Source organism: Salmo salar, chromosome 01 (genome assembly GCF_965601325.2).
Source record: "Salmo salar chromosome 01, fSalSal1, whole genome shotgun sequence".
Taxonomy (NCBI): domain Eukaryota; kingdom Metazoa; phylum Chordata; class Actinopteri; order Salmoniformes; family Salmonidae; genus Salmo; species Salmo salar.
This window is the reverse complement of record NC_138291.1, coordinates 11,787,029-11,807,500: the sequence shown is the minus strand read 5'-3', so window position 1 is coordinate 11,807,500 and position 20,472 is coordinate 11,787,029. Positions and strand designations below refer to the sequence as shown.

Here is a 20,472-nt window from a genome sequence, read left to right as displayed (position 1 = left end):
AAGATCATCAAAGACAGCCTGTTCACCCCGCTATCATCCAGAAAGCGAGGTCAGTACAGGTGCATCAAAGCTGGGACCGAGAGACTGGAAAAACAGCTTCTATCTCAGGGCCATCAGACTGTTAAATAGCATCACTAGCCTGCTACCACCCAGTTACTCAACCCTGCACCTTAGAGGCTGCTGCCCTATATACATAGACATGGAATCACTGGTCACTTAAATAATGGAACACTAGTCATTTTAATAATGTTTACATACTGCTTTACTAATTTCATATGTATATACTGTATTCTATTCTACTGTATTTTAGTCAATGCCACTCTGACATTGATCGTCCTAATATTTATATATTTATAAAAAATGTATTTGAACCTTTATTTAACTAGGCAAGCCAGTTAAGAACAAATGTTTATTTACAACGACGGTCTACCCCGGCCAAACTCTAACCTGGACGACACTGGGCCAATTGTGTGCCGCCCTATGGGACTCCCAATCACGGCCGGTTGTAATACAGCCTATAATCGAACCAGGGTCTGTAGTGACGCCTCTAGCACTGAGATGCAGTGCCTTAGACCCCTGCGCCACTTGGGAGCCATTCTTTTACTTTTAGATTTGTGTGTATTGTTGTGTATTGTTAGATATTACTGCACTGTTGGAGCTAGGAACACAAGCATTTCACAACACCCGCAATAACATCTGCTAAAAATGTGTATGTGGCCAATAAATTGGATTCGATTTTTGAACAACACAAAAATAAAGTGCAATATACATGTGAAATCAATATGTAAACATGGTTCAGACATTGTATAGGTCTATGCTATAATGTTTTCGTACAGAGTGACTCTCACAAAGGGGGCGTGTCTGTAGCACGGTACTTTTAATTTCCCGCTCCGGGGTAATGTGATGGCTGTCACTCTTAAAGCTGTCTGTAGCCCTAGAGGTCCATCCACCTGTAGTAAGCCCAACACATTGGCCAATTCATTGACAACTTCGACTTTAGCTTGCTTATATAGTACTACCTGTTTGCTGAAATGGGCGCCGGTGAACAAAGTTCGTAACGTGGCTCGAACACTTTCACGAGGTGCTGAATACTGGGGTGATGTCGACGTAAACGTGTAAACATGTTTGAGGTGTTGGCAGCTGCATAGGCTATTCTGGTTGTGCAGTGGAGACATATACTCTCTCTGTCCATCACCGTTGTAGTCTACTGGGAAGCCAAAATGTTCCCAAACTGGAGATTTAAACGATGGAGAATCTCACTGGTTTATCGACCTCACCACTCACCATAGTACAGAACTAGTTCCCAGCTGCGCCTCACAAAATGACAGTTTGAAATGCGCCAATTAAAGAGTTGAATTTTGATTACAAAGTTGTTTGTTTTTACAACTATTTGTTTTAACGGGAATAGCCTGAACTGTGTTTTGTTTTCAGTTCAGTTTTACTCGAGGCATAGCGTCGACATAACCTATAGGTCTAGTGTTTTTATTCGATAGAATACATTAAAATATATATATATTTCGGGTTCACAGTGCTGACGGAACCGAGGTCCCCATATTCATCTGAGAGTGGTTCCATTTGTCCAGGCCCATCGCCCAATTTTGTTTTTAACCCAAAACGGGGGGCAGGGTGCCGTTTTGTTATTGTTTCATCTGTGGATTTGCCCTTTAAACAGCTGCATATTATCAAGATATCAGTGTCACCAACTAAAAGGTAAACAATAGGCCTATAGCAAATGCAGCTTATGGCATACATTTTTCACATGTACATAGCACTTTTCAATAGTGCTCAAAGCATGCCATTTCATGAGCGCTGCATTTATTTTTCAACTCGAATCAATGAGCCCAATCAGTCCTCCATGACAAAAAAATCATAAACAGAGTAGGGCTGGCTAATAAGTCCTTAGATTTGGGGTTATGCTCAGGTAGAACAACTTGCTAATCTATACTTCCATATTTCCAAGTCCTATTCTTGAAAATCAAAGGGTATAACATTTATTGGAATGACTGGAATTCTGATAGCCTTTGGTTTTTAATGTAAAGATATTACATTTACATTTTAGTCATTTAGCAGACACTCTTATCCAGAGCGACTTACAGTAGTCAATACATACATTTCATTTCATGCATTTTGTTTTTGTACTGGCCCCCCGTGGGAATCGAACCCACAACCCTGGCGTTGCACACACCATGCTGGTGTTGCAAACACCATGCTCTACCAACTGAGCCACAGGGAAGACCATGTGGAAGACACATTTCAGTTGAAGGTATTCAGTTGTACAACTGACTAGGTATCCCCTTTCCAGCATTGGGGAACATCCGGCGCCTCGTTGTGCACGTTGCATCTATTTCTATGGGCACAAGCACTGTTCATGACACAAACTGTTCACACCCCTCTTGTTGGTGGAGAGAATTTTTATATATATAAATATATATATAAAATATAATATAATAAATATATATATATTTAGATATAACGTAATCGTATTATTATATGTAGTAGAAAGAGATGGGTTAGAAGAAGCCTACATAACCAACCCATAAAGTAACATTTTACATCCACATATGGCCAGCTATGTAAACTTTAACGTTGATTTATCCTGCAATAGACATTTTTGTCTTCTTCTAATGCCTTCTAAAGGGGAAAGTCATCAAAAAAGTAACTGAATGTAATCAGATTACGTTACTGAGTTTGGGTAATCCGAAAGTTACGTTGCAGATTTACAATTTTGGACGGCTAACTTGTAATTGTAATGGATTAAATGTATAAAGTAACCTACCCAACCCTGACAACTACTATTCACTATTTCATACTGATGTGACGAAGCGACTACTCACCAGGTTCATAATGCTAACAACATACAGAAAAAATGGATGAACACATTAAAAAAACAAGTTGTTTTTCTTCTTACTGAACTGTGAAATAGTCTGTTTCCTATTTGGGGGGGTTTAACTGTCAGATGTAAGTCAGAGAGAGACAGAGTTAGGAAATGATGTTTGGTCAGTCAGTACAGAGAGACTCCACTTCTATCCACACATCCACCATCCCCCCTCTAAACCCCTACTTTCTTTCTCCCTCTTAACTGGAATCATATGGGGCCGTTCCATTCCAGTAAGGCTAAGGGGGGCCCCTCTTTTCCTGTTTGTTGCTAGTGGCTGGCTGATTCAGAACCCCTCAATCAGCCATGAGTGATACAGTATGTGGTTAGTTGGTTGACTCACCATCCCCCCCTTCTCTCTCTCTCTCTCTCTCTCTCTCTCTCTCTCTTTCTACCCCTCTCTCTACCCCTCTCTCTACCTCTCTCTCTCTCTACCCCTCTCTCTACCCCTCTCTCTCTCTCTATCTCTCTACCTCTCTCTCTCTCTACCTCTCTCTCTACCTCTCTCTCTCTCTCTCTCTCTACCTCTCTCTCTCTCTGTCTCTCTCTCTCTACCTCTACAGGGGGCCATTAATGATCTTCCTCAATATGTTAGTCAATGCTGTGCTGCTCGTCAGATTTTTGTTGTCAACAAACCCGCAGTTAGCATGCAGCCGCAGACCTTGGCTCTGACACACAAACAAGCATGCACACACAACATTAAAGACTGAAAGAGACCATTTTGAACAAAAGCAGACTGTTATCTGAGGTAAGCCATCAGGATGGTATAGATGTACATTTTGTAATAGTTACTGGAAAAACTGTAGCCTGGGTGCCAGGCTGTTACTTCTCCCACTGTCGTTGCCATGCCAGACCTTTGACAAAGGACCTGGCTAAAGCACAAACAGATTGGAATCCACATACTGGCACCCATGCTAGAAAACTGGAGATAGGTACTCAAAAAAGACTTGTTTACATGACCAATTTCACACTATTGTGCAAACGACAGTATGCTGGCTCTGATCCAGCTGGGTTCCAGCAACTATTACATCTAGTACAGCGGCACCGCTGGGTTAGACACTACACTGGGAGAGGGAGAGAGGGAGCGAGGGGAAGAGAGAGGGGAGAGAGAGTGGGGAGGGAGCGAGGGGGATAGGGGGAGAAAGAGGGGAGAGAGTGTGGGGGGGGAGAGAGAGGGAGAAACAACAATGAAGTGTGTTTGTGGTTCTAGGTCATGCGGAGAACAAGGAGCAGTACATCGAGGTGCTGGAGAACCTGGGGAACAGTCACCTGACCCAGGACAACAACGAGGTGTCCACAGGATTCCTCAACATGGCCGTCTTCACCAGGGAGGTCACCTCTCTCTTCAAGAACCTGGTGAGAGGAGGGGGAGAATTTGGAGGGGGAGGAGGTTGGGAGTCGGGTGAAGAAGAGAGAGGAGAGGGAAGGTCCGCACAATATTTATTCCATTTTACAGGACAAGCGTTTCACTCATCTGGGCTTCATCAATGTCATAGGGGTAGGAGAGGTAAGACACATTTGGAGGGGGAGGGATGACTTTCAGGGGTTGAGGGGAGGGGGTAAGACTTCGTAGGGATGGGTGGAGGAAGAGCTTTGGGAAGTGAGGGAGAGGACAAGCGGCAATGGGTGCAAGACTTGGGGGAAGATTTGTGAGTGAGAGGTGTTGAGATGGTGTTTATGTACTGTAGTGACTGTGATGATGGTGTTGATGTACTGTAGTGACTGTGATGATGGTGTTGATGTACTGCAGTGACGGTGATGAGAGGTGTTGATGTACTGCAGTGACGGTGATGAGAGGTGTTGATGTACTGCAGTGACGGTGATGATGGTGTTGATGTACTGCAGTGACTGTGATGAGAGGTGTTGATGTACTGCAGTGACTGTAATGAGAGGTGTTGATGTACTGCAGTGACTGTGATGAGAGGTGTTGATGTACTGCAGTGACTGTGATGAGAGGTGTTGATGTACTGCAGTGACTGTGATGAGAGGTGTTGATGTACTGCAGTGACTGTGATGAGAGGTGTTGATGTACTGCAGTGACGGTGGTGTTGATGTACTGCAGTGACGGTGATGATGATGTTGATGTACTGCAGTGCCGGTGATGAGAGGTGTTGATGTACTGCAGTGACGGTGATGATGGTGTTGATATACTGCAGTGACGGTGATGATGGTGTTGATGTACTGCAGTGACGGTGATGATGGTGTTGATGTACTGCAGTGACGGTGATGAGAGGTGTTGATGTACTGCAGTGACGGTGATGAGAGGTGTTGATGTACTGCAGTGACGGTGATGATGGTGTTGATATACTGCAGTGACGGTGATGAGTGTTGATGTACTGCAGTGACGGTGATGATGGTGTTGATGTACTGCAGTGACGGTGATGATGGTGTTGATGTACTGCAGTGACGGTGATGATGGTGTTGATGTACTGCAGTGACGGTGATGATGGTGTTGATGTACTGCAGTGACGGTGATGAGAGGTGTTGATGTACTGCAGTGACGGTGATGAGAGGTGTTGATGTACTGCAGTGACGGTGATGATGGTGTTGATGTACTGCAGTGACTGTGATGAGAGGTGTTGATGTACTGCAGTGACTGTGATGAGAGGTGTTGATGTACTGCAGTGACTGTGATGAGAGGTGTTGATGTACTGCAGTGACGGTGATGATGGTGATGATGGTGTTGATGTACTGCAGTGACTGTGATGAGAGGTGTTGATGTACTGCAGTGACGGTGATGATGGTGTTGATGTACTGCAGTGACGGTGATGATGGTGTTGATGTACTGCAGTGACGGTGATGAGAGGTGTTGATGTACTGCAGTGACGGTGATGAGAGGTGTTGATGTACTGCAGTGACGGTGATGAGTGTTGATGTACTGCAGTGACGGGGATGAGAGGTGTTGATGTACTGCAGTGACGGTGATGAGAAGAGGAAGAGGAAAGGGTACAGTTCAGAGGGAAACGTGATCTGATTGTTATTGTGTTGGTGGTGACAGAACAGAATGCTGGCTGGTGTGACTAATAGGGGAGCTGGTAGATAATCAAATCAAATCAAATGGTATTGGTCACATGCTTCATAAACAACAGGTGTAGACTATCAGTGAAATGCTTACTTACGAGCCCTTCCCAACAATGCAGAGAGAAACATTTTAAAAATAATAACACATTAAATAAATACACAATGAGTAATGATAACTTGGCTATATAAACGGAGTACCAGAACCTAGTCGATGTGCAGGTGTACGATGTCATTGAGATAGATATGCACATATAGATTGGCTAATGGACAGTTTGAAATTTACTGGGGGGTGGGGGAAGTTTTTAGTTTTCTTTTGCTTTGGGGAGGGTAGTGTGTTTTCTCCCTGGTTTAAATTGGCTCTTTTGCAGGTTTGACTATATAATGTCTTCCATCAGAGCCACATGTCCTCATCTCCTTGCATGCGCCTCCTCGATTTCAAGGTGTTTTAGTACTTCCCTTACGCATTACAGTTTTACTATACCACAGGTCAATATAGTATACCACTCTGTCTGTCCTGCCCTCTATCCACCATTCATAGTGACAATAGTGGTAGGTGGATCGTTTGTCCAGATCTGCAATAGGCTAACTAGCGATCATACCACACATAAAAGCATTCAAAATAGTAAAAAAAATAGTAAAAATAAAGAAAAACCCTTGAATGAGTAGGTGTGTCCAAACTTTTGACCGGTAGTGTATATACAGTACCAGTCAAAAGTTTGGACACACCTACTCATTCAAGGGTTTTTTATTTGTACTTTTGTCTACATTTTGTCCTGTGGTCACTGTTTCAGTCAATTTCTTCTATTTGTAGCCTAATGAAAACACCACAGGGCAATATTTTAATCCATAAACCTGTGGAGTTGAGCTCCATCAATGAAATGATTATCTGGTTATGTTACATGATTAAAGTATCGTCCTAGAAGCATTACTCAACTCTCTCCACAACGTCAACGTTAAGATGGAAGTTAACCAAAGCCATGATCTCAATAACCCCGTGTGTGTGTGTGTGTGCTGTCAGAGGGGTTATTTATGAATGAGTTGCAGTTTGGTCACAACTCGAGGGTCAAAGGGCCCCAGTTTTTAGGGAGGGGAAGGGTGAGGGGAGACCCCAAATTTGTCTCAGGTATGTGTGTGTGCATATATGCATGCAGGAGTGCGTGCATGTGTGTGTGTGTTGGGGGATACAACAGCTGCAGGAGAGCAATTAGAGCCATTCAGAAAACTGGAGCAAGCCGAAACCCTCCCACTTATAGTCTCCATGGCAATGATAATTCCTCTCAGACCTCTGTGTGTTGTGAGTGGACACGGTCCCTCCCCCCTTCTCCCCCCCATCTGTCAATCAAAGTTTCCCACGCAGGCTCTAGAGGAAGTGTTTGAGGGAACTGGGGAAACCAATCCAACTCACTACCGCTGTTTGATTTAGGGGCTTTTAAAGTCAACTGTGTGTGTGGTTTCACTGTTAGGCCTACACAAGGCCTTTTTCCATTCGCTAAGTTATTGGAAGCCAATCAAAACAAACAAAGCTTTGGATCAATTTCTCAAGGTTAACTTGTGTATGAACTCAGAAGAGGGAAGTGGTTGACTTGTATTTACCTACAAAGCTGCTTCAGTACAGGACATGTTTTTGCACTGAACAGTCAGTTAGTGTATTGTTAATCAATTGGATCTACATAAGACCTTCAGATGTTTTCCCAGTGAGCACAAGCTCTTGAAAATAGTTCTTTTCAATGTTGTTTGCTCATAGGTTTGATTATCTAAGAATTATATTTGAGAATGGTGTTTTCCATTGAAACTGTGGGTAGAACAAGGAGATTTGTATTTGTTTCACATCCAACATATATTTTATTGATGTATGTACAGTTGAAGTTGGAAGTTTACATACACTTAGGTTGGAGTCATTAAAACTCGCTTTTCAACCACTCCACAAATGTCTTGTTAACAAACTATAGTTTTGGCAAGTCGGTAAGGACATCTACTTTGACCATGACACAACTAATTTTTCCAACAATTGTTTACAGACAGATTATTTCACTTATAATTCACTGTATCACAATTCCAGTGGGTCAGAAGTTTACATACACTAAGTTGACTGTGCCTTTAAACAGTTTGGAAAATTCCAGAAAATGATGTCGTGGCTTTAGAAGCCTCTGATAGGCTAATTGACATCATTTGAGTCAATTGGAGGTGTACCTGTGGATGTATTACAAGGCCTACCTTCAAACTCAGTGCCTCTTTGCTTGACATCATGGGAAAATCAAAAGAAATCAGCCAAGACCTCAGAAAAACAATTGTAGACCTCCACAAGTCTGGTTCATCCTTGGGAGCAATTTCTAAATGCCTGAAGGTACCACGTTCATCTGTACAAGCAATAGTACGCAAGTATAAACACCATGGAACCATGCAGCCGTCATACCGCTCAGAAAGGAGATGCGTTCTGTCTCCTAGAGATGAATGTACTTTGGTGCGAAAAGTGCAAATCAATCCCAGAACAACAGCAAAGGACCTTGTGAAGATTCTGGAGGAAACAGGTACAAAAGTATCTATATCCACAGTAAAACGAGTCCTATAACGACATAACCTGAAAGGCCGCTCAGCAAGGAAGAAGCCACTGCTCCAAAACCGCCATAAAAACTACTACGGTTTGCAACTGCACATGGGGACAGAGATCGTACTTTTTGGAGAAATGTCATCTGGCCTGATGAAACAAAAATATAACTGTTTGGCCATAATGACCATCGTTATGTTTGGAGGAAAAAGGGGGAGGCTTGCAAGCCGAAGAACACCATCCCAACTGTGAAGCACGGGGGTGGCAGCAGCATCATCATCAGCGTCATCTATAAGTCGTTGCTAGCACCATAGCAGCACCCACCCGCAGCACGCGATCCAGCAGGTATATCTAACTGGTCATCCCCAAAGCCTATTCCTCCTTCGGCCGCCTTCCAGTTCTCTGCTGCCAATGACTGGAACGAACTGCAAAAATCACTGAAGCTGGAGACTCTCATCTCCGTCACTAACTTTAAGCACCAGCTGTCAGAGCAGCTCACAGATCAAAGCACCTGTACATAGCCCATCTGTAAATAGCCCATCTAACTACCTCATCACCATATTGTTATTTATTTAATTTATTTTGCGCTTTTGCACCCCAGTACCGCTACTTGCACACTCATCTTCTGCACATCTATCACCCCAACATTTAATTTGCCATACTGTAATAATTTTGTCACTATGGCCTATTTATTGCCTCACCCCCCTTATCCTACCTCATTTGCACACACTGTATATAGACTTTCTCTATTGTATTATTGACTGTATGTTTATTTATTCCATGTGTAACTCTGTGTTGTTGTTTATGTCGCACTGCTTTGCTTTATCTTGGCCAGGTCGCAGTTGTAAATGAGAACTTGTTCTCAACTAGCCTACCTGGTTAAATAAAGGTGAAATAAAAATAAATTAAAATCATGTTGTGGGGGTGCTTTGCTGCAGGAGGGACTGGTGCACTTCGCAAAATAGATGGCATTATGAGGAGGGGAAATTATGTGGATATATTGAAGCAACATCTCAAGACATCAGTCAGGAAGTTAAAGCTTGGTCGCAAATGGGTCTTCCAAATGGACAATGACCCCAAGCATATTTCCAATGTTGTGGCAAAATGGCTTAAGGACAACAAGGTCAAGGTATTGGAGTGGCCATCACAAAGCCCTGACCTCAATCCTATAGAAACTTTGTGGCCAGAACTGAAAATGCGTGTGCGAGCAAGGAGGCCTACAAACCTGACTCAGTTACATCAGCTCCGTCAGGAGGAATGGGCCAAAATTCACCCAACTTATTGTGGGAAGCTTGTGGAAGCTTCCCACAAAACGTTTGACCCAAGTTAAACAATTTAAAGGCAATGCTACCAAATACTAATTGAGGGTATGTAAACTTCTGACCCACTGGGAATGTGATGAAAGAAATAAAAGCTGAAATATATCACTCTGTACTATTATTCTGACATTTCACATTCTTAAAATAAAGTGGTGATCCTAACTGACCTAAGACAGGGAATTTTTACTAGGATTAAATGTCAGGAATTGTGAAAAACTGAGTTTAAATGTTGTTGGCTAAGGTTTATGTAAACTTCCTACTTCAACTGTATATGTGAACGACCGCCTCGATTCGGTCTCATGTAGCAAAATTTGTTTTTTACATGTTTTGGTACACCTACTGGAGAGCTCTTCTTTGTCTACACCCATTCAGCATCATTCACACCCTCTGAAGCATTAGCCCCACTCATCTCTTTAAGGTTTCACATGTGAGGCCATGTGCTAAACACACCATATATCAAATAAAATCAAAGTTTATTTGTCACGTGCACAGGATACAGAAGGTGTAAATGGTACAGTGAAGTGGTTACTTGCATAGCAGCAATATAAAAACAGGAAGTGTCCAGATAAATATTTAATAATTGTTAGATGACTTTTACCCAGACACACTTGTTTAAATTGATTGGTCATGTGAAAGAAATGCTGTAACCACCCCCAGCCACATCTAGCTAAGTGGATGGGTCACTATTGTCTGGACATGTACACATGTTCATGAAATACAATAGATGGCCATAATCACCCCCAGACACACCTGGCTAATTTGATGGGTCATGTATTCATCTGGGCGAAGTGTAGTCTTCTGTTTAGACATGTGACAAGCTACCTAAACAATGAACTGCAATAATCCCAACTCATACTACTACCAATACAAACATTGTCTTAGCTGTAGTATGAATCTGCATGTAGCTAAAGCTAACAAACTAGGTTTAATGTTAGCTAGCTAACATTAGGCTATAACTAGCAATGCAAATGGGTTTCTGATTTGAATAACATTACTACACAGATCACACACGTAACGTTAGCTAGCGAGCCAGCAAGCTAATGTTTGCTAGCTAACTAACAGTACGCTTTAACTTGCAATAAAAACGACTTTCTGACTAAATTAGAAACTTATTTCTAAAAATGTAGCTTGACTGTTACCCGTGAATATTTCACGGCTGACTGGAACCGTTTAACTCTGTTTTGTTTGTAGCTACATCTTGTTTGGCCAGTGTTGTGTCAAGTCACTCCGGTTCACACTGACCGTGGCATGTGCAGAAAGTAGCCCATCACTTTTTCCAACTGATCTGTCAATAGCGCCTGCTAAATTCAGGGCATCAACGTTGTTGAGAAAAGCATCAAAACTTTTGTAGTTCTCGGTGGCTAAAGTTATATCTTTCACAAACGATGCGGTAGAAAGGACTGTCAACACATACTGAACAACTAACGTTATAGACAGACGCATGCTACATGGCAGACCAATCTAAACTCATGACCCGGCATGTCCAGCCCATCTTTATCTTAGCCAATCATGGCTAGCGGGAAGGTTCCTGTCTTTTTCCATGGTTAAACCAACTATGCTCGTAATTTAACAATTTTATTTGTATTTATGGATGGAATACAAGTTTGTTTTTAAGGCACATAAAAGTTCACATGTTCCAGAAGGCATTTCTGCCAAAAAACACATTTTGGTAAATTAACGTTTCAGTTCAAATGGCTCTCCTGTGAGGTAGTGACGTGCGACATACGCCTAGTTTCCTGAAACGAGTCACATATTCACGCCTGTCTACATAATTTCCCCTTGTGGGATAAATGAAGTATTCTGAATTGAATTGAAGGAACAGGCTTAAACCAATGTAGATTTTCCCCATGTGACATGCTGTTATCCAAAACAGAGGAAAATGGCAGACATCAATCAGTCAAATGTATTTATAAAGCACTTTTTACATCAGCCGATGTTACAAAGTGCTATACAGAAGCCCAGCCTAAAACCCCAACATGTTGACGTACTGTATATGAATGAGAATAAACCTACATAGACACTACCCAACACGTGGAGCTAATCATTCAGTAGTTCCCCTCCCTGCCTTGAGATAAGAGAGAGGGAGGGGATGGCAGGGTGCCATGATCTTGGGTGGTAGGGTTTATATGATGCACTAGCCTTGTAAGAGCAGAACTGGAGGAGGACTTAACTGCACCAAGCTTTCATGTGTATGGTGTATATTTAAGGACATGTCCTTTTTCACTGGGTGGTAGGGTTTATATGATCTATTAGCCCTGTAAGATCTGAGGTGGAGGAGGACAAGACTGACTTTACTGCACCAAGCTTTCATTTTAATGAACATGTCTTGTGGATGTCCTAAAATGGGCACCGTACATCTGTAGTCCAACTGACTGCATAACAGGATGTATCTCAGCATGAGTAACTAGAATACAGTCATTCCATCTGAATCGCATTTTGATTTGGTAATGCACACATTCTGAGCCCACAAATAAAGTCATACAAATTGTGGTGCACTGGGACGTATGGATTGAATCCCAAGTCAATCATAGCCATCCCATGGAATGTGACTCACTGGGAAACTGGAACAACATTATAGGATCCCTAGGAACCAATACAGGTTTTTGTTGTTTCATCATTTTAAATCGGAACGTGTGTGTCTGTGTGTAGCTATGTGACTCATTGCCTCCCTCCCTCCCTCCCTCTCTCCCTCTTCCTCTTTCTCCCTCTCTCCCTCTCTCCCTTCCTGTCTTCCAGGTCCAGAATCTGAACAATATAATCTCCTTTCCCTTGGAGAATGTCTTGAAGAGTGAGCTTAGAGACAGCAGACTGGTGAGTAACCCTACTGTAGTGTACACTACATAGTGGAACACTTCTGTCTCCTCTACTGTGTCTGTAAAGTCATCTAGACAGTAAGAGATACATCTAGGGCCTCCCGAGGGGCACAGCAGTCTAAGGCACTGCATCGCAGTGTTGCGGCGCCACTACAGCCTGGGGTTTGATTCCAGGCTGTGTCACAACTGGCTGTGACAGGGAGTTCCATAGGGCGGCGCACAATTGGCCCAGTGTCGTCCGGGTTAGGGAAGGGTTTGGCCAGGGGAGCTTTACTTGGCTCATCGCGCTCTAGCGACTCCTTGTGGCGGGCCAGGCACCTGCAGGCTGACTACGGTCGTCAGTTGAACGGTGTTTCCTCCGACACATTGGTGCAGCTGGCTTCCGGGTTAAGCGAGCGGGTGTTAAGAAGCGCAGCTTGGCGGGTCATGCCTCTCCCGAGCCAAAGGCTACAGGTACTAGGGCCTGGAGTTTTACCAGGCCAGGCTTCCTTATCCTACTTAATGAGAGGTCATTCACCAGCAATAGGTTTTGTTATTGTACAGTAAACCCCATTGTTGAAGTGTCATATAAGGTGTATGAAGGGGCCAGAGCTTACTATTCACAGTCAAATGTAATCTAAGTTTGGGGCCCCTGTGCAGTGTGCTGTGACTGTGCAGTGTCCTGTGACTGTCCACACTTCAGATAATAAAGACCCAGTGTTTATTTGACTTGTTCGGAGCGCAGCCCAACTGAACTGATCTATTGTTCTTCCGTCTTCTCTTCTTTAGGAGTTGAAGAAACAGTTGGAGAAGAGCTGGAAGGACTATGACATCAAAGTGTGAGTTGATATTATTCTACCAAAGTGATTATGAGGGAAGTAGTCTTCCATATGGTTTGTGGTGCCTCTCAGAAAGATGAAAAGAGAGTGTTACTGTACACCCATCCAGTCATGTTCTGGTTTTAAGTCAATGTAATATAAGAATGGGGTTTCACTTCCACTCTACCTTATCCTTTCTCCTGCTTCCTCAGGTGAAATAGTTGGAAGGAGGGAGTGTGTTACAGGAATAGGATGTTTAAAAGGGCCAAGATTAGGACAGTAAATACCTGTAAATCCACCCGTATCTCTGTCTATCATTTACACACAGACATGCACACACTCACACCTCATCCCAAGACAATTCTACAGATATCTAATGCACTGTCCTTTCACTCTTCAGCATCTGTGTCCACAAATGTTGACGTTTAGTTTGTCTCCATTGAACAATGCTCTTTTCTTTCATTGAACGGTATCAATAAAGATGCTTTACAGTCTAAAGTCCTCTACCTCTCTCTCCTCTCTCTCTCCCTGTCTCTCTCTGTCTCTCTCTCTGTCTCTCTACCTCTCTCTGTCTCTCTCTCTCTCTGTACCTGTCTCTCTACCCCTCTCTCTCTCTTTCTCTCTCTACCTCTCTCTCTCTACCTCTCTCTCTCTACCTCTCTCTCTCTCTCTCTCTCTCTCTCTCTCTCTCTCTCTCTACCTTTCTCTCTCTATCTCAGTGGGAAGCTGGAGAAGGAGAGGAGGGAGAAGAGCCGTCAGCCGGGCCTGATCAGGATGGAGGGATACGACATGACGGAGGACATGGAGCGAGAGAGGAGGACCTTCCAGCTGCAGATGTGTGAGGTGAGGACACAGAGCTAGGATGGACACACACGTAGTAGGATAAAGTTGCCCATAGACACTGATCTAAAGTCTTGGTAACCCTAACCCTAACCACTACTACTAACACAGCTAATACCACTACTAACACTACTAACACAACACCACTACTACCACTAACACTGCTAATGCCGCTAACACCACTGCTACCGCTAACACCATTGCTTCCGCTAACACCACTGCTACCGCTAATGCAGCTAACATCACTACTACCGCTAATGCCGCTAACACCACTACTACCGCCGCTAACACCACTACTACCGCCGCTAACACCACTACTACCGGTAATGCCGCTAACATCACTACTACTGCTAACGCCGCTACTGCCGCTAACACTGTTAAGAAGCACAGCTTGGCGGGTCATGCCTCTCCCGAGCCAAAGGCTAACACTGCTAACACCACTACTGCAACTAACACTGCTAACGCTGCTAACACCACTTCTACCGCTAACACCACTTCTACCACTAACACTGCTAATACCGCTAGCGCCGCTAATGTAACAGTATAGCTTCTGTCCCTCTCCTCGCCCCAACCTGGGCTTGAACCAGGGACCCTCTGCACACATCAACAACTGACATCCACGAAGCATCGTTACCCATCACGCCACAAAAGCCTCGGCCCTTGCAGAGAAAAGGGAACAACTACTTCAGGTCTCAGAGCGAGTGACGTCACCCATTTGAAACGCTATTAGCGCGCACCACCGCTAACTAACTAGCCATTTCACATCGGTTACACTAACACAACTACCACTAACACTGCTAACACCACTAATGCCGCTAACACCACTACTACTACCACTAACACCACTACTACTACCGCAGACGGCGCTAATGCCACTTATTCCACTAATACCAGTAATACTTACGGGTATGTTTGGGGAATGGGAATCTGATCCTAGATCTGTGCATATGGACAATTTCTCCCCTGAACGGCACAGATCGTGTCAAGGTGGGGGAGGAAGCCAGACCCAGACTAGACTGTGAAATGTAAAATGTGCAGCACAGATTGGAAATGGCACTGAAACCAATGCTAAGCTCAGTTAAAGTTCAAGTCCACAGTTACACTTTACGAGCGTAGGGGAATTTACTCTTTAGTTGGACTCTCTCTGTGAGGCCAGCTGCTGAAATGGGTGGAGGAGTAGAGGAAGAGAATTCCCCCCATTCTCCAAGGCCCTTGTCTGGGTCATGTTCATTATGGCACACAACTGAAAACATTTGAAAACATGCAACTGAAAACGAAAATAGGTTTTTGGATAAGTCGAGGTTGTACATCCCTTACACTGGGCACGAACGTTTGTTCAATGTCTAGTTTTGATTTACATTTTGGTTGAGTTGTCAACTCATGTGAATTCAATGTGAAATCAACAACAAAAATTCACCATGTCATTGGATTTAGCTTAAAAGTTGAGTAAAAAACATACAAAATGTCTTTACGTTGATTACTTTTTGCAAGTCCAATCTGTTTTCAATGTTGATTCAACATCATCACACTGATTTTGTTTTGGTTGAAATGATGTGGAAACAACGTTGATTCTACCAGTTTTTGCCCAGTGGGGTGTTTCAGTCCATTTTTCCCCATTTGGTGCATAATAAACATGACCCAGCACTGCCGCAGACAGCTTTAAACAAGGCTTTATGGAGCAGAGACACAGCAGACTGCAGTCATTCCTTCCAAAAGCAGCAGAGAGCTCCTACAGCTGGCTCGCACAAAGGCATTTTCCTTTTAAAGCAACGTTTAAAACAGTTCAAACAGTTCAAAAATGGATCAGGGGAAAAAACACACCCTGAAACTGTTCTATGCTATGTCATGTTTAGGCTATGTCCTGAGAAGCATATTGTCTGTGGCAGAAGAGACTTGTTCATATGAAAGTCCAGCATTTTTCCTGCCCATGTGTCCTGCCCAGGAAAAACTCTGGGACCAAGTTACAGGCTACAACTAAGACCAGGAGTTTTTCCTGAACAGACAGTACATTTCTCCTACCAATGAGTGGACTGGTTGAATCAGTAAAATGATACCCAACGGTTTATAACCAGTGTAACTGTTTCTGAACCTGAAACCAGCTCTGTAACCATGGTTACTAATCCAGTACTACGTCCTCTGGTTTGTCCAGTATCTACTGAAGATCCAGGAGCTGAGGGTACGTCAGGGTCCAGACCTGCTCCAGAGTCTCATCAAGTACTTCCAGGCCCAGCTCAAGTAAGTTCTCCTTCTATGCTTTAATGCCCCTTTTTCACGCTACTGAGCCAAGCCGAGCTGTACATCAGTGGCCTGGTTATAGTCTAAAAGAAAACATTTTAAGAAAATGTAATATCCAAGACAGTACGGTTCTGGTTGGTCCTATAGTGTGAATCGTAAGAGTACTCGCTGTACTCATTTTGCCTTATGGAAAGCGTATGGCTTTCATATCTCCCTGCTACTACTCATAGTAACAGCACCAAGATCTTACCTCAGGAATGTTACTGTGGTTTCTGGTGTCAAATGTTGTGGCTGTTTGGTTTTGGCTTCCTTTTACTAGGTATTGCAACGCTACTTAACAATTTTGTTGTGTTCTACGTGTGTTTGCGGTGTGTGTGTGTGTGTGTGTGTGTGTGTGTGTGTGTGTGTGTGTGTGTGTGTGTGTGTGTGTGTGTGTGTGTGTGTGTGTGTGTGTGTGTGTGTGTGTGTGTGTGTGTGTGTGTTGGGCTTGTGTACCTGAGTGTTATGGCCGACATCCACCAATGACTCAGTGTTGTTGTATCATCTCAGTTTTTTCCAGGATGGCTTGAAAGCTGCCGAGAACCTTAGTCCCTTTGTGGAGAAGCTGGCTACATCGGTGCACATGGTAGTAACAACCGATTTGTTTTGTTTTGTCTGTCTACCTACCTGTCTGTCTGACACACACACACACACACACACACACACACACACACACACACACACACACACACACACACACACACACACACACACACACACTACCAACTACAACTGGCCCTTAGTCATCAGATCCTACTGAAGTCCTGTACGGACACTAACAGATTATGCATCGCAGCAGACAAACCTCCTAAACCTCAACCTCATCTCTCCTCCCAGACTTTCCCAACCCACGGTCTGTCCACTATTTGATGCAATTCCTATAACTGCTCCTTCATTCCCGAAAGTGAAATTATTCCCCAATTTCACTGGAAGTACGGGCCCTTACGCTATAATCACCTAGACAGGTTTTCCAAACCAGTCAAAGCTTACATTTTCCTTCCCATATCCCCCAACTGCCAAACCAGGAGGCTATCCCTCGGTACTGGTTATGGTTGTCAAGGTTACATGACAGTGGTGTGGAAGTATTTAATGGCATGGTATGGTGGTTAAATTGAGCCTGGTCCACCTTAAATGGCATGGTGTGGTGGTTATACTGAGCCTGGTCCACCTTAAATGACATGGTGTGGTGGTTATGCTGAGCCTGGTCCACCTTAAATGACATGGTGTGGTGGTTATGCTGAGCCTGGTCCACCTTAAATGACATGGTGTGGTGGTTATGCTGAGCCTGGTCCACCTTAAATGGCATGGTGTGGTGGTTATGCTGAGCCTGGTCCACCTTAAATGACATGGTGTGGTGGTTATGCTGAGCCTGGTCCACCTTAAATGACATGGTGTGGTGGTTATGCTGAGCCTGGTCCACCTTAAATGACATGGTGTGGTGGTTATGCTGAGCCTGGTCCACCTTAAATGGCATGGTGTGGTGGTTATGCTGAGCCTGGTCCACCTTAAATGGCATGGTGTGGTGGTTATGCTGAGCCTGGTCCACCTTAAATGACATGGTGTGGTGGTTATGCTGAGCCTGGTCCACCTTAAATGGCATGGTGTGGTGGTTATGCTGAGCCTTTTCCACCTAGTGGTTTACTGACCTAGTGTCGGGTTACTCACTCACTCACTCACTCACTCACTCACTCACTCACTCACTCACTCACTCACTCACTCACTCACTCACTCACTCACTCACTCACTCACTCACTCACACTATCAATTTCTCTCTCTCTGGCATCTAGCACAGTGTTTGTAACGGACACTTGAGTTTAATGAGAGTGTTGGTGGTTCTTCTTGTTCTACATGGTCGGAAAAAGGGCAAGCTCGGGCACGCTGTTTCTCAGGATCAAGGAAGAATTATGGAAAAGAAACCTGTTGGGACTTTTTCACGGTTCACCTAAACGTTTCTGTGTTGTTATCCTGTTTGATTTGGCAAGACAGCACAAATTGACATGGGACCAGGCTAAGATGGGGACCCAGAAACCAAAGACTGTTCTAGTATGCTCTGTTACACTTTATTTTGCAACATTATGCAATGCTTGGTTTAATAGCTGTCCACACCCATTCATTGAGGACATATCAGCAAAGCTATCCATCCCAAATCCATTATTTTTGAGAGACAGTTGGTGTTGTCAAGAGCTAGTGCACGCCACGTACACCAGCAACTCCCTCCAAATACTCCCATTTTATTAGCCAAATCAGTGTCTGTTTATATATTAGCTATAGTAGATTGCATTCAGCTAGCAAGCTGATCTGTTGTGTGTGTGTATACGGTAGGTGCGTCAGGACCAGGATGAAGAGGTGAGACAGCTCTCTCAGCTACGAGACTCCCTGAGACTGCTGCTACAGATGGAGGGGAAAGAGGTACTGTTCATTAGGCACCAAACGGAAGGAAACTGACGGAAACAGAGGGGACTACCTGGGCTTGTCCAATAAGAAGTGTTCATTTTCCTTTAGAAAATGCTTTAAATGTTTTCCATTACTTGCCCTAATGAACACAACCCTGGTGGGTGGTAAAAGAAAAGAAAACAGGTATCTTTTCAACTAATCATAGTCAATCTATATTGTAAACGAGTATTTTTCTCCTGTTTTGTCCCAGGAATACCTGACCAGAAAGAACTCTGGTAACGGCTACAGCATCCACCAGCCTCAAGGCAACAAGAAGTACGGTACGGAGAAGTCAGGGTTCCTACAGAAGAGGAGTGACGGGTGAGTCTGTCTGGAGATTGTGGAAAATACTGATAAATATATTGACCGTGTACTGAAAACACACAAGGCTCCACTTCCAGCATTAATTCCTCTTTAAGGAATACCTGGGATAGGATAAAGTAATCCTTCTAACACCCCCCCCCCCCAAAAAAAAAAAAAGATATAGATGTACTATTGTAAGTGGTTGTTCCACTGGATATCATAAGGTGAATCCACCAATTTGTAAGTCGCTCTGGATAAGAGCGTCTGCTAAATGACGTAAATGTAACCCCAATAGGAGGATTCTGTTAGCCTGTGTAACGGCGATTAGAACGTGCTGTGAGCTCACTTCACAGCCAGCTTGAAATGTTGCCAATGGTGCTATCGAATTGGATCCTTTTCTATAGCTGAACTGGTTTTTCTGTTGTCAAGCGGGCGGTCACGTGTTGGTGAGGCAGAGGACTGTGGTTCAAGCCCAGTCAGAGGCATGTTTAAGGGAGGCAGCGCTATATGATAAGCTAGCACACATTGGATTTGGCAAGATGGCACAAACCGACCCGGAACTAGGCTAGGATTCCACAGGCTGTTTTATGGTTGTGACTAGTACAGGTACGGACGAGATTAACCATTGAACTACCACGGAAGTTTGGACTTGATGATGAGTCGGAGTCAGATATCTCAGAGTTCTCTAAGTAAAAATCAATAGTTTCACTGGCGATTTTGTTTATTTCTGATTTAAATATCTGTGTACTGTTGCTTGTATCCATAGACACTTCTTCACAATTCTAGCTAGCTAAATCGATATCTAGATAAACAAACGGTAGTGCACAATGTATTTAATCATATTTATCCTATCATGTAATCGCTTGCGCATGCCAAATTCTGGTGGAGGTGGGAAATAAACATCAAAATGAATCGCCAGTGAACAGATACAATAGAACCAAGCCAATTTGTCCTGCTAAATGCCAATGCTGCCTAAATATGGTATGTTCAAATTAAAACTCTCTCCCTACTGACAACCAGTTCCAGTCCTACCGCTAGAGACTAGCTAGCTATCGCCTTAGCAATGAAAGTGCCCTCGCCGTCTCATCGTCTGGCTTTAAAACTTCCAAAATCAAGTTCAGTGGTAAATCTTGTCTGTAGCTGTACTCCATCTAGTCACAACCCTGTTTTATGGCTATCATATTATCCACTTTATATGGCTCAAGTTCAGGGTTCCTGACCTATAGATTCTTCAGGCAATGATCCAGTGATG

General features: G+C 43.7%; 1 protein-coding gene across 2 annotated transcripts in view; it reads left to right on the top strand.

Annotated features, from left to right (window-relative positions):
* The window catches only part of LOC106612547 (arf-GAP with SH3 domain, ANK repeat and PH domain-containing protein 3), a 59,112-nt gene that overhangs the window by 8,365 nt on the left and 30,275 nt on the right, over positions 1 to 20,472 (top strand). For both annotated transcript variants that reach the window (XM_045714254.2, XM_045714253.2), the window contains exons 3-10: positions 4,086 to 4,231; positions 12,497 to 12,571; positions 13,342 to 13,391; positions 14,090 to 14,213; positions 16,360 to 16,445; positions 16,995 to 17,070; positions 18,807 to 18,893; positions 19,129 to 19,238. In XM_045714254.2, the coding sequence (XP_045570210.1) occupies positions 4,086 to 4,231; positions 12,497 to 12,571; positions 13,342 to 13,391; positions 14,090 to 14,213; positions 16,360 to 16,445; positions 16,995 to 17,070; positions 18,807 to 18,893; positions 19,129 to 19,238 (754 nt within the window). The remainder of the gene's footprint in view (positions 1 to 4,085; positions 4,232 to 12,496; positions 12,572 to 13,341; positions 13,392 to 14,089; positions 14,214 to 16,359; positions 16,446 to 16,994; positions 17,071 to 18,806; positions 18,894 to 19,128; positions 19,239 to 20,472) is intronic.